The following is a 13,895-nucleotide window of genomic DNA, read 5'->3' on the forward strand; positions in this document are numbered from 1 at the left end:
CCCTCATCATTGAGCTGTGGAGCAGTGGAACTGAATGATGGAGCTCCAACCAGTACTTTTGGGCTGTGTTGGAGTGGCAGAACCTGAGGGCCTTAATTGATTTCAGAACCAGTGTTGGATTATTGATCTGATCACTGATTTCTGTTGATTTCTGTTAAAACTCTGCACCAGTGAACTCCGCTGACCAGCAGAGCAGACAGGCCAGGAAAAGAGTGGATGCAGCTTAGCAGAGTGTGAAGTGTGTGTATGTGTGTGTGTGTGTGTGTGTGCATTAAGGCAGTCTGTGATAGTAATCATCGTAAGGTTGGGTGATGTTGGTGGTCTGGGGGCGGGGGATAGAATAATCCTTATCCGGATCAATTTCCTATAACAAACAGAAACACTAGAGTTACTGATAACACAGTTAACCAATACAGTTAATTTATCAATCAATTAATCAATCAATCTGAGTGGTGCACATGTGATTGGGTGAATGATAGGTGTTGGTGAAAATGTGGGTGAGGCACTTACAGTCATGGAGAAGCTGGACTCATAGGGGGATCTAACTCCTGGCTCCACCCCCTTCCCTTTCCCTGCATAAACAATATTTAACCCACATCAGAGAAAAGAAGAGAGCAGAAATTACACTGTTTCCATCAATAGCTTCATCTACAGTATCACAGCTTCATCTACAGTATCACAGCTTCATCTACTGTATCACAGCTTCATGTACAGTATCACAACTTCATCTACAGTATCACAGCTTCATCTACAGTATCAGTTTCATCTACAGTATCACAACTTCATCTACAGTATCACAACTTCATCTACAGTATCACAGCTTCATCTACAGTATCAGTTTCATCTACAGTATCACAGCTTCATCTATAGTATCACAGCTTCATCTACTGTATCACAGCTTCATCTACAATATCACAGCTTAATCTACAGTATCACAGCTTCATCTACTGTATCACAGCTTCATCTGCAGTATCACAGCTTCATCTACTGTATCACAGCTTCATCTACAATATCACAGCTTCATCTACTGTATCACAGCTTCATCTACAGTATCAGCTTCATCTACAGTATCACAACTTCATCTACAGTATCACAGCTTCATCTACAGTATCAGTTTCATCTACAGTATCACAACTTCATCTACAGTATCACAGCTTCATCTACAGTATCAGTTTCATCTACAGTATCACAGCTTCATCTATAGTATCACAGCTTCATCTACTGTATCACAGCTTTATCTACAATATCACAGCTTCATCTACAGTATCACAGCTTCATCTACTGTATCACAGCTTCATCTACAGTATCAGCTTCATCTACAATATCACAGCTTCATCTATAGTATCACAGCTTCATCTACAGTATCAGCTTCATCTACAATAGCACAGCTTCATCTACAGTATCACAGCTTCATCTACTGTATCACAGCTTCATCTACAATATCACAGCTTCATCTACAGTATCACAGCTTCATCTACTGTATCACAGCTTCATCTACAATATCACAGCTTCATCTGCAGTATCAGTTTCATCTACTGTATCACAGCTTCATCAACAGTATCACAGCTTCATCTGCAGTATCACAGCTTCATCTACTGTATCACAGCTTCATCTATAGTATCACAGCTTCATCAACAGTATCACAGCTTCATCTACAATATCACAGCTTCATCTACTGTATAACAGTTTCATCTACCATATCATAGCTTCATCTACAGTATCACAGCTTCATCTACAGTATCACAGCTTCATCTACAATATCACAGCTTCATCTACTGTATAACAGTTTCATCTACCATATCATAGCTTCATCTACAGTATCACAGCTTCATCTGCAGTATCACAGTTTCATCTACAGTATCACAGCTTCATCTACAGTATCACAGCTTCGTCTACTGTATCACAGCTTCATCTACAATATCACAGCTTTGTCTACTGTATCACAGCTTCATCTACAGTATTGCAGCTTCATCTAATGTATCACAACTTCATCTACAATATCACAGCTTTGTCTGCAGTATCACAGCTTCATCTACTGTATCACAACTTTAGCTGCAGTATTGCAGCTTCATCTAATGTATCACAGCTTCATCTACTGTATCACAGCTTCATCTAATGTATCACAGCTTCATCTACTGTATCACAGCTTCATCTGCAGTATCACAGCTTCATCTACTGTATCACAGCTTCATCTGCAGTATCACAGCTTCATCTACTGGATCACAGCTTCATTTACAGTATCACTGCTTCATCTACTGGATCACAGCTTCATTTACAGTATCACTGCTTCATCTACAATATAACATTATATGTATTCACACATAATTGTATGAGTAATTATAATCTATTGTATGTAATTAATTTGTGTGTGTGTGTGTGTGTGTTCCTCTCACTTTTTCTCTCTTTGGGATCAGGGTTATAACCTCGGTTGTCCATCCCGGTTTTGTGGACGTGAAAGTTGGGCAGGTCACTCATCGGGCTGGTCCAGCCTGTGACATCCGGCATTTGGTTTTTCGCTGCTTGCCGGCCACAGAACACAGAGCAGACCTGATTGAAACCATGCCCTAGAAGCAGGACCCAGCCATTAGCAGTTAGCGCTATGCTAATGACAGGATCATCCCAGCTTGGACGGTGGCCCATCTCTCGGTTGCCATGGGTGAGCAGGGTGATCCACACTACCCAGACAGCGACACTGAGCAGCAGAGTAACACTCAGCAGTGCCCCCTGCAGCTTCCCGTGGTACTGCTGTGACCGCAAGGTGCTGGAGCTGTGTGTGAGAAGGAGCAGAATTAACATATTTTATAATTAAGACGTTTAAACAGAATGAAGACGTATTTAATTACAGTTCATCTCTCAGTGAGGAGCGGACAGATCGTTCTCCTCACATCTGTTTTAGTACTTTTCAGGTCGAAATTGATGGTGTTGTTTTGGTTCAGCTGTTGGAGCTTTACTGTAGATCACTCCTCTCACTCTGGAGCTGCTTTACTGTAGATCACTCCTCTTACTCTGGAGCTGCTTTACTGTAGATCACTCCTCTCACTCTGGAGCTACTGCTTTACTGTAGATCACTCCTCTCACTCTGGAGCTGCTTTACTGTAGATCACTCCTCTCACTCTGGGGCTGCTCTACTGTAGATCACTCCTCTTACTCTGGAGCTGCTTTACTGTAGATCACTCCTCTCACTCTGGAGCTGCTTTACTGTAGATCACTCCTCTCACTCTGGAGCTGCTTTACTGTAGATCACTCCTCTCACTCTGGAGCTGCTTTACTGTAGATCACTCCTCTCACTCTGGAGCTGCTTTACTGTAGATCACTCCTCTTACTCTGGAGCTACTTTACTGTAGATCACTCCTCTCATTCTGGAGCTGCTTTACTGTAGGTCACTCCTCTCACTCTGGAGCTACTGCTTTACTGTAGATCACTCCTCTCACTCTGGAGCTGCTTTACTGTAGATCACTCCTCTCACTCTAGAGCTACTGCTTTACTGTAGATCACTCCTCTCACTCTGGAGCCGCTTTACTGTAGATCACTCCTCTCACTCTGGAGCTGCTTTACTGTAGATCACTCCTCTTACTCTGGAGCTGCTTTACTGTAGATCACTCCTCTCACTCTGGAGCTGCTTTACTGTAGATCACTCCTCTCACTCTGGAGCTGCTTTACTGTAGATCACTCCTCTCACTGTGGAGCTACTGCTTTACTGTAGATCACTCATCTCACTCTGGAGCTACAGCTTTACTGTAGATCACTCCTCTCACTCTGGAGCTACTGCTTTACTGTAGATCACTCATCTCACTCTGGAGCTACAGCTTTACTGTAGATCACTCATCTCACTCTGGAGCTACAGCTTTACTGTAGATCACTCCTCTCACTCTGGAGATACAGTGTTTTATTTTAAACCAAAAAAAGGGAAGAACCAAGTCCAGCGCACTGCAGCTCCTGTGCTGAGAAATACTTGATGGCGCCAGAAGTTACTTGGTATGACCGAATTACCAATTTCAATGTTAAACCACAGATAATAACCATAGTGTCCAAAAGTATCCAGACAGCCCTTGTAGTGTTCTGATTGTTCCAACATTTAGTGTAAAGCCTTCCCAGAAGAGTAGAGACTGTCACTGCAGTTATAGAGAGACAAACCCCTGGATAATGCCCTTCATTTCAGGAGGTGTTCTGGAGGAGCAGTGTCTGGATACTTTTGGAGCGTTTGTAACTGAAACAGTGTTTTCAAGCCACAGCCGACACTCCTTCAGTTCCTAACATTATAAAACAGGGTACCTTTTAAAGGATCTGTAGTTAATTGGGATATGAGTTTACCCACCTGTTGGAGGCGCAATGGCACAGGAGGCGCAGCGACAGCACTGTGGCCACAGCCAGCAGGACCATCACATAAATCAGCAGCATCACGAACTCCTCTTGAGAGTACCAGCACGGATGTCCGTCACGCACCTGCACCACCAGCAGCCACTCCACAGCTATCACTGCCTGCACCAGCGCCAAGACCAGCGCCACCCCAAGCTCTGTCCAGCCGCTGCGCCCCCTGCAGCCCTGCACTGCAAGCACCCGCGCCAGCAGACACGCGAATGCCAGGCCAAACAGCACACCGAACAGGAAGACCCGCACCGGGCATGTCCACTCTGTCAGCCCCACCACAAAGGAGTATGGCAGTGCGAAGATCCCTGCCACGGCGAGCAGGAACAGCGCAGTGGATGCACACGTTGCTCTGCATGCCACCGTTTGCCCGCAGGGGCTGCATGCACACACCAACCGGAGCAGCACTCCCAGCAGCAGTGCCACACTGGTCAGGAAACCCAGCAGAGTCAGCGCCTGCACTGCCACGCCCCATGCAGACTGCACATCACACAGGAAGTGGAATTTGGGGTTCAGATCGGCACCACAGCCTGGGGGTGCTGTGAAGTTATTACTGTTCTGTCCCACAGAACGTTCACCCAGAGTGAGGAGGAGGATGGTGAGGACGAAGGATGTTCTAGTATGTAAATCCATCTCTCTGCAGAGCTCTCTCTCTCTCTCTCTCTCTCTGTGGTAGATCCTCTCTTGATCTCAGGCCTTCCTCCTGCATTCAGAGAGAGAGAGAGAGAGAGAGACAGAGAGAGAGAGAGAGGGAGAGAGAGAGAGAGAGAGAGACAGAGAGAGAGAGACAGAGAGAGAGAGAGAAAGGTTAGATTAGGTCCAGAGTTGCTTCCTGTAGTTAAATGACAGGCAGAGAGAGCGAGTGGGCGACCGAAACACTGATCACTCCACTGATATCCTCTCCTCACTTCCTGCTGCACACAAAAGACCTGTGTTCAGTGTGTGTGTGTGTGTGTGTGTGTGTGTGTGTGTGTGTGTAAGTGTAAGAGAGAGAGAGAGAGAGAAAGATCATTTATCTCTTACTGCCATTTTAACCAACACTGAACACCTGATATTAAACCGATGCAGCAGCAATCTGGTCAAATTTAATCAAACACCACCCGTACATATGCTACTAAGCCGAGACTTACCCCTCACTCACCCCTCACTCACCCCCACTCAGCTCTCACTCACCCCTCATCCCGCCCTCACTCAGCCCTCACTCACTCCTCACTCAGCCCTCACTCAGCCCTTACTCACCCCTCAATCAGCCCTCATCCCGCTCTCACTCACCCCTCACTCACCCCTCATTCCGCTCTCACTCAGCCCTCACTCACCCCTCAGTCAGCCCTCACTCAGCCCTCATCCCGCTCTTACTCACCCCTCACTCACCTCAGATGAACGTGGATTAGAGAAGTCTGTAACTCAGGATGTTCAGTCCATACTGTCTGGACTCCTTCTATTCCCTGATGGTCTTCACATTTCCTGCCCAAAGAGACGTTTTACCAGCGAGCTACTGCGGCAGAGCCCAACTCACACTTAACTCTAACTCTCTCTCTCTCTCTCTCTCTCTCTCTCTCTCTCTCTCTTCTTCACTTCCTGGAAGAGGAAGAAACAAAGGAGAGAGCGTGAAAAGGGGAGGGAATGAAGGGAGGGTGAATGGTCTTTCCCTGTGTGCCATCAGGACCTTCCTCTGATCCAGAACACAGGAGCACAGCTCATCTTTAATCCTCTTCAGTTCAGTTCATGTCAGTGTTCTCTTCACAGAAGTGTGTGTTTATTGAGGGGTGAGATGTGAAGTGTGTGTTTATTGAGGGGTGAGATGTGAAGTGTGTGTTTAATGAGGGGTGAGGTGTGAAGTGTGTGTTTGGTTGGAGTGAGATGTGAAGTGTGTGTTTATTGAGGGGTGAGATGTGAAGTGTGTGTTTATTGAGGGGTGAGATGTGAAGTGTGTGTTTAGTCGGGGTGAGATGTGAAGTGTGTTTGGTCGGGGTGAGATGTGTAGTGTGTGTTTATTGAGGGGTGAGATGTGAAGTGTGTGTTTAATGAGGGGTGAGGTGTGAAGTGTGTGTTTGGTTGGAGTGAGGTGTGAAGTGTGTGTTTGGTTGGAGTGAGATGTGAAGTGTGTGTTTGGTCGGGGTGAGATGTGTAGTGTGTGTTTATTGAGGGGTGAGATGTGAAGTGTGTGTTTAATGAGGGGTGAGATGTGTAGTGTGTGTTTGGCCGGGGTGAGATGTGAAGTGTGTGTTAAGTGAGGGATGAGCTCTTTCCTGGAGCCGAGGTGGTGGAACAGACCCTTCTTTTTGTGAAGCATCTAGGTCAGAGGTCACACTGAGCCTCTGTGAATAAGGTTTCACAGGTTGTTGTCTTTTAGGAGTGTTTTTTGTTTTTTGTTTATTTGTTTGGAAAATGGAGCATTTCTGCGTCTGTTGATCAGATCGTGGAACAGATGTTTTAACTATTCTCAGATTTCTATTGTGTGTGTGTGTGTGTGTGTGTGCCAGTTGCCAGAAGCGATTTTAGTCACCCATCAGCAAAACGCACACAGGAGTGTTTAATCAAATCAGGCCGCAAGCACACACACACACACATAGGAACAGATACTCACCTTTTCAAAACACTGAATCACAGTTGATCCATATGTGTGTGTGCGCGTGTGTGGCCTGATTTGATTAAACACTCCTGTGTGCATTTTGCTGATGGGTGACTGAAATCACCCAAGTGTGTGTGAGATTGTATGCTGAAAACTTGTTGGAGCTTGCTGTAATTAGTGTTTATTGAGGGGTGAGATGTGAAGTGTGTGTTTGGTTGGAGTGAGATCTGAAGTGTGTGTTTACTGAGGGGTGAGATGTGAAGTGTGTGTTTAATGAGGGGTGAGATGTGTAATGTGTGTTTGGTCGGGTGAGATGTGAAGTGTGTGTTTGGTCGGGTGAGATGTGAAGTGTGTGTTTGGTTGGGGTGAGATGTATAGCATGAGATGTGAAGTCAGTGTTAAGTGAGGAGTGAGATGTGTAGTGTGTGTTTGGTTGGGGTGAGATGTGAAGTGTGTGTTTGATCAGGGTGAGATATGTAGTGTGTGTTTGGTCGGGGTGAGATGTGAAGTGTGTGTTTAATGAGGGGTGAGATGTGAAGTGTGTGTTTGGTCGGGGTGAGGGGAGAAGTGTGTTTAATGAGGGGTGAGATGTGAAGTGTGTGTTTGGTCGGGTGAGATGTGAAGTGTGTGTTTGGTCGGGTGAGATGTGAAGTGTGTGTTTGGTTGGGGTGAGATGTATAGCATGAGATGTGAAGTCAGTGTTAAGTGAGGAGTGAGATGTGTAGTGTGTGTTTGGTCGGGGTGAGATTTGAAGTGTGTGTTTGGTTGGGGTGAGATGTGAAGTGTGTGTTTGATCAGGGTGAGATATGTAGTGTGTGTTTGGTCGGGGTGAGATGTGAAGTGTGTGTTTAATGAGGGGTGAGATGTGAAGTGTGTGTTTGGTCGGGGTGAGGGGAGAAGTGTGTTTAATGAGGGGTGAGATGTGAAGTGTGTGTTTGGTCGGGTGAGATGTGAAGTGTGTGTTTGGTTAGAGTGAGATGTGAAGTGTGTGTTTAATGAGGGGTGAGATGTATAGCATGAGGTGTGAAGTCAGTGTTAAATGAGGGGTGAGATGTGTAGTGTGTGTTTGTTCGGGGTGAGATGTGAAGTGTGTGTTTAGTGAGGGGTGAGATGTGAAGTGTGTGTTTAGTGAGTGGTGAGATGTGTAGTGTGTGTTTGTTCGGGGTGAGATGTGAAGTGTGTGTTTAGTGAGGGGTGAGATGTGAAGTGTGTGTTTAGTGAGTGGTGAGATGTGAAGTGTGTGTTTAGTGAGGGGTGAGATGTGAAGTGTGTGTTTGGTCGGGGTGAGATGTGAGGTGTGTGATTTGTCAGGGTGAGATGGGGATGAAGGGAGGGGTTCAGTGATGTGGAGTCTGGGTTTGATTGAAGTGGTTTATTGTGTTCATACCTTATTAAGCATATTTCATCATAAAAACAGAGAGAAATTCTTAAACACAGAAACTGATTCTACGCTGAACTGGACAGACGGGCGATCACATTAAGGAGAGGGGTGTGTTTGGTGGACGGACTCTACGAGGCCAGGTTTTAGTATCTGTACAGTTTCTCATTAATATTCAGTCTTTACGCCTCGTTTACACTACAGCAACAACACCCCCAGAACTGCACACTCACTACAGTCACTAGGGGGCGATGCTGATCATCAGCTGGCATTGGTGCTATGTTGAGTGGAGTTGAGGAGAGGAGAAGTGTCGGAAGGGAGGTAGGGTCATCTTAACACAACGGATAGAAATCAGTATAAAATATTATATGATAATAATAATAATAATAATAATATATCAATATGTGTGCACTGATATCAGTCCCTTATAGTGGTACACACACAGCAGGGTGTAAATGCACACCAGTGATAGGGGGAGGACTGAATGGGCAGGATCTGACAGAGTGGGCGGAGTCAAAGGCGGTGAAGAAGAGGAGGCCGAGTTTTAAATGATGCCGTATTTGGCCAGGTCGCTGAGCTCCATGTCTCCAAACGCCTCCCAGGGACACACGACTGTGAAATCTGAGAAACACGGAGAGAAAAGAAGCGTTCAGTATTTCTGCCCCAATAGGGGTCCTAAAGAGGGACCACCAAATACCCCACCCAACATCCCACCCACTGTCCCGCCTGGAGGTCTTCAATACAGAGCTAACACATTCTTTAGACTAGGACTTATTTTCTCCAACGAGTTTGGAGAAAAGGAAAATGCTCACCTGTGCCGAGACCCTCCATTCCTGGAATGTCGTCACCAAACCTGAGTGAAGGAAGTGAGAGAAGGTCAGTGACGAACTGTAGAGCAGCCGGAGAACAGCACCCTCGACGTCGACAGTTCTAATTGGTTTAGGTTTATTATTCTGGATTTGGAACCTCGCTGTTGTTGTTGATGATTAATTCTCTTTTTTTTAATATATATATAATATTCATTATTCATTATTTTAATTACTGTTTTAATGCGTGTGTGTGTGTGTGTGTGAGACCCACCCTTTCTGTCCGGGTTTTGGGGCTTTGCTCTTGAATGTGCGGGTCTGCCTCTGTTTGAATTTAGGCGGGCCCTTTTTGGGGGTGGTGGGTCCAGCTCCACCTGCTGGAGCTGCCAGGGCACTGCTTGCTGGCGCAGAGTTCATCCCGGACCGAACCTCCGTCAGCTTTAGAGAGAGAGAAAGAGACGCTAAAGGGTGATTCTCATCCGAAACAATTAATAGAGGGCGGGTGGAGGTGGAGGTGGAGGTGGCTGTACTGTGATGTCAGTATTGCTCTCTGTTGCCCCTGGTGCCCTGCAGTAATCCGGATTAGCAATAAAGCTAATCTCAGGCATTAGCAATGAGCTCTGCTGATTGACACTCTGAGTAATTGTTCTACTTTAGGTTTGTAAATCTGTCCTGAGTGTGTGTGTGTGTGTGTGTGTGTGTGTGTTTGTGTGTGTGTGCAGGTTTTACAGGTAAAGGTCAGAGGTCGTGGTTGTGCCTGCTGCAGGCTTCTGTAGGATTGAGGGATTAGCACTAGTGCTAGAGTTCTGATCCACTCTGATGTCAGTGTGGGAAATATGGAGAGTAATTCCAGAAACACGGAGAGAACTCTCTGTCTCACACCAGCATACACTCCTGCACACAGCTAATGCTAAAGGCTAATTTACAGCTCTTCAAGAGAAGCCTGACTGTGTATCTGTTGGTGAGAGTGACACACACTCTCATACTCTCACACTGCTTTGCCTGCACACTCTCAAACTCACATTCTCACTGCCTCACTCTCACTCACTCTCTGAAATTCCCACTCTTTCACACTATCAAGCTCATACACTGCATCTCATCTCAGCAGGATCTTCTGTTTACTGATGCTGATGTGTTTGAGTGTGTGTAGTGTGTACTTGGAGTGTGTTCAGAGTGTGTGAAGCCCCCCCCCCCCCCCGCCCTCCTGATCTGATTAAAGTATTAAAGTCTTGGTGACTTAGAGTTGATCCTTTGATGCATGTGTGTGTGTGTGTGTGTGTGTGTGTGTGTGTTATGTAAGTGCAATCTTGAACACACTTAACACTGTTTTATTACCTGACCTACAGCACACACACACACACACACACACAGACAGTGACTCTGTGGTGTGTTTCTCAGAATCACTGCAGTGAAGTCTAATTAACCTGAGACTGACTCAGTCTGATCAAACCCACCCATAACATCAGATCATAATTCAGCCCAGTTCACACTGCTCTCTCTCTCCCTCTCCCTCTCTCTCTCTCTCTTTCTTTCTGCCGTAAATAACACTTCTACACAATCTACACAACACACTGCAGAATGCCCTGTACAAATGCCTTCACACACATCTGTTTAGACCACTGTATAACACTCTGTATAACACCCTGTATAACCACTGTATAACACCCTGTATAACCACTGTATAACACTCTGTATAACACTCTGTATAACCACTGTATAGCACTCTGTAACCCACTGTATAACACCATGTAAACCACTGTATAACACTCTGTATAACACCCTGTATAACCACTGTATAACACTCTGTATAACCACTGTATAGCACCCTGTAACCCACTGTATAACACCATGTAAACCACTGTATAACACTCTGTATAACACCCTGTATAACCACTGTATAACACCCTGTATAACCACTGTATAACACCATGTAAACCACTGTATAGCACTCTGTATAACACCCTGTATAACCACTGTATAACACCCTGTATAACCACTGTATAACACCATGTAAACCACTGTATAACACTCTGTATAACACCCTGTATAACCACTGTATAACACCCTGTATAACCACTGTATAGCACCCTGTAACCCACTGTATAACACCCTGTAAACCACTGTATAACACTCTGTATAACACCCTGTATAACCACTGTATAACACCCTGTATAACCACTGTATAGCACCCTGTAACCCACTGTATAACACCCTGTAAACCACTGTATAGCACTCTGTATAACACCCTGTATAACCACTGTATAACACCCTGTATAACCACTGTATAACACCATGTAAACCACTGTATAACACTCTGTATAACACCCTGTATAACCACTGTATAACACCATGTAAACCACTGTATAACACCATGTAAACCACTGTATAACACCCTGTAAACCACTGTATAACACTCTGTATAACACCCTGTATAACACCCTGTATAACACTCTGTACACCACTGTAGACTGTATAGTACAGAACAGCTCTATATAACTGTATCACACAGACAGCAGTGAAGTGTGCATCTACAAAACACAGACTTTATAAACACACTAACTCGTACCTGCGTGTGTGTTATGACTCAGGTGAGCTGTTGGTGATCTTACCTGTCCGAGGTGTTCCTCTGGGAGGTCTCAGTAAGTGTGTGGACAGCAGTGTGTGTGTGTGTTAGTGTGTGTGGGGGGGTATAATGTCTGTCTTTTATACTCGTCTCCTAATCCCTCCATCCTTCTTTCCTTCTTTAACCATCACATGTTCCCAACCAAGGTCAGCCAAAACACACACGCACGCACACGCACACACACACACACACACACAAACATACACACCTGTTCTCTCTGTTCTCCCTGTTCTCTCTACCTGAGGATGGAAATAAGATTTTCATTAGACTCTGTTTAACTTAGTTTAGATGCTTGAGAGGTGTGTGTGTGTGTGTGTGTGTGTGTGTGTTGTTCTCAAGCCATGTGAGCTAGTCTGATAGCTGCTTTCATCTCCCCGTAACATGATAATACTACCAATTAGCCCTGGAGCTACACGGCTAAAGCAGCTAACAATTAATGTACTTGAATAGTCCCACCAATTAGCACTGGAGCTATGAGGCTAATGAAGCTAATAATTATCTGAAGCTTATACTTCACCATTTAGCTTTGTTGGTTCTGGGGTGTGAGGTGGACTGATATCAGGAGTTGGTTCTGGGGTGTGAGGTGGACTGATATCAGGAGTTGGTTCTGGGGTGTGAGGTGGACTGATATCAGGAGTTGGTTCTGGGGTGTGAGGTGGACTGATGTCAGGAGTTGGTTCTGGGGTGTGAGGTGGACTGATGTCAGGAGTTGGTTCTGGGGTGTGAGGTGGACTGATGTCAGGAGTTGGTTCTGGGGTGTGAGGTGGACTGATATCAGGAGTTGGTTCTGGGGTGTGAGGTGGACTGATATCAGGAGTTGGTTCTGGGGTGTGAGGTGGACTGATATCAGGAGTTGGTTCTGGAGTGTGAGGTGGACTGATGTCAGGAGTTGGTTCTGGGGTGTGAGGTGGACTGATATCAGGAGTTGGTTCTGGAGTGTGAGGTGGACTGATGTCAGGAGTTGGTTCTGGGGTGTGAGGTGGATTGATGTCAGGAGTTGGATCTGGGGTGTGAGGTGGATTGATGTCAGGAGTTGGATCTGGGGTGTGAGGTGGATTGATGTCAGGAGTTGGTTCTGGGGTGTGAGGTGGATTGATGTCAGGAGTTGGTTCTGGGGTGTGACGTGGACTGATGTCTTAGAGGAATTGCTGCTGTTATCAGTAACTAATTGGCTCAAGGTTGGTGCGTCACTAGCCGAGACTTTCCAGCTGAATCTCTGACCCACTCTGGAAGCCCTTATATAACCCTGTTTACACAGAACTGCGTCCAGCACTGCAGACTGTGAGGCTTCTTTAATACCCTGATGTCTGAAACTGCACTGGAAGCTGAACGTACAGAAGCTGTACTGTGCAGAAACCAAAACAGCATGTTACTGTGTTTGATGTCACTTTCAGAACACACTTTAATGTCACTGTATGATGTCACTCTTTTATGTGACTGTGTTGATGTCACTGTTTGATGTCACTGTTACAGGCTGTACATCAGTCTTCTTAAACTCCTAAACTGAGCTGCCCCCTGCTGTCTGCTTGGTGCTGATGCTAGTACATTTGTGGTAGGCTGCTCTTGCCGACCCATTGTATCCTGTTCCGTTGTATTACACCCTCCCATACAACTTTGCTGTGCTCCTCCTAACCCCTCCTTTCTTTTTCCTCTCTCTCTCTCTCTCTCTCTCTCTCTCTCTCTCTGTCTCTCTCTCTCTCTCTCTCTCTCTCTCTCTCTCTCTCTCTCCCTCTCTCTGAGACTCTGAGAGCTGAACACTCAGCTTTACACTGCAATTTATGAACCAGGCTTTAGAGCCCCAGATGCAGAACATCACAACACTTTGTGTGTGTGTGTGTGTGTGTGTGTGTGTGCATGTGAGGTTCTCTGTGATATTTTTGACCAAGAGAAACAAACAAACATAAAAAACAAGTAACAAATAAATAAATAATTAAGGAGTGGCTAGCATGTCTAGCTCAAGCCGTCTAAACTGAGCTCCAACTGAAAAAGTGTTAAAATCATAGAAAGTTTATGATTAAAGATTTGAACACTGAAAATACAGATAATTAATGTTAGAGAATGATAGACGATCCATAGAACCCTTCATCTCAGCCCTGCAGAGCCTGTAGAACAAGCAGATCAACCAAGTCCTGCATTATCTGACGTTCAAAC

At 45.5% G+C, this 13,895-nt stretch overlaps 2 protein-coding genes across 2 annotated transcripts; both read right to left on the minus strand.

The window, feature by feature from the left end:
* Positions 1-271: 271 nt before the first annotated feature.
* On the minus strand, positions 272-4,998 carry LOC140551115 (G-protein coupled receptor family C group 5 member D). Its single transcript, XM_072674480.1, has 4 exons — positions 4,316-4,998; positions 2,394-2,767; positions 511-572; positions 272-364 (listed from the first exon to the last, which is right to left on the minus strand). The coding sequence occupies exons 1-4, from the start codon at positions 4,996-4,998 to the stop codon at positions 272-274; spliced, it is 1,212 nt and encodes a 403-aa protein (XP_072530581.1).
* Positions 4,999-8,793: 3,795 nt separating this feature from the next.
* Positions 8,794-9,538, minus strand: pde6hb (phosphodiesterase 6H, cGMP-specific, cone, gamma, paralog b). The gene is made up of 3 exons (XM_072674481.1): positions 9,396-9,538; positions 9,128-9,168; positions 8,794-8,936 (listed from the first exon to the last, which is right to left on the minus strand). The coding sequence occupies exons 1-3, from the start codon at positions 9,536-9,538 to the stop codon at positions 8,860-8,862; spliced, it is 261 nt and encodes an 86-aa protein (XP_072530582.1). The 3' UTR covers positions 8,794-8,859.
* Positions 9,539-13,895: the final 4,357 nt, after the last annotated feature.

Source organism: Salminus brasiliensis, chromosome 3 (assembly GCF_030463535.1).
Source record: "Salminus brasiliensis chromosome 3, fSalBra1.hap2, whole genome shotgun sequence".
NCBI lineage: Eukaryota > Metazoa > Chordata > Actinopteri > Characiformes > Bryconidae > Salminus > Salminus brasiliensis.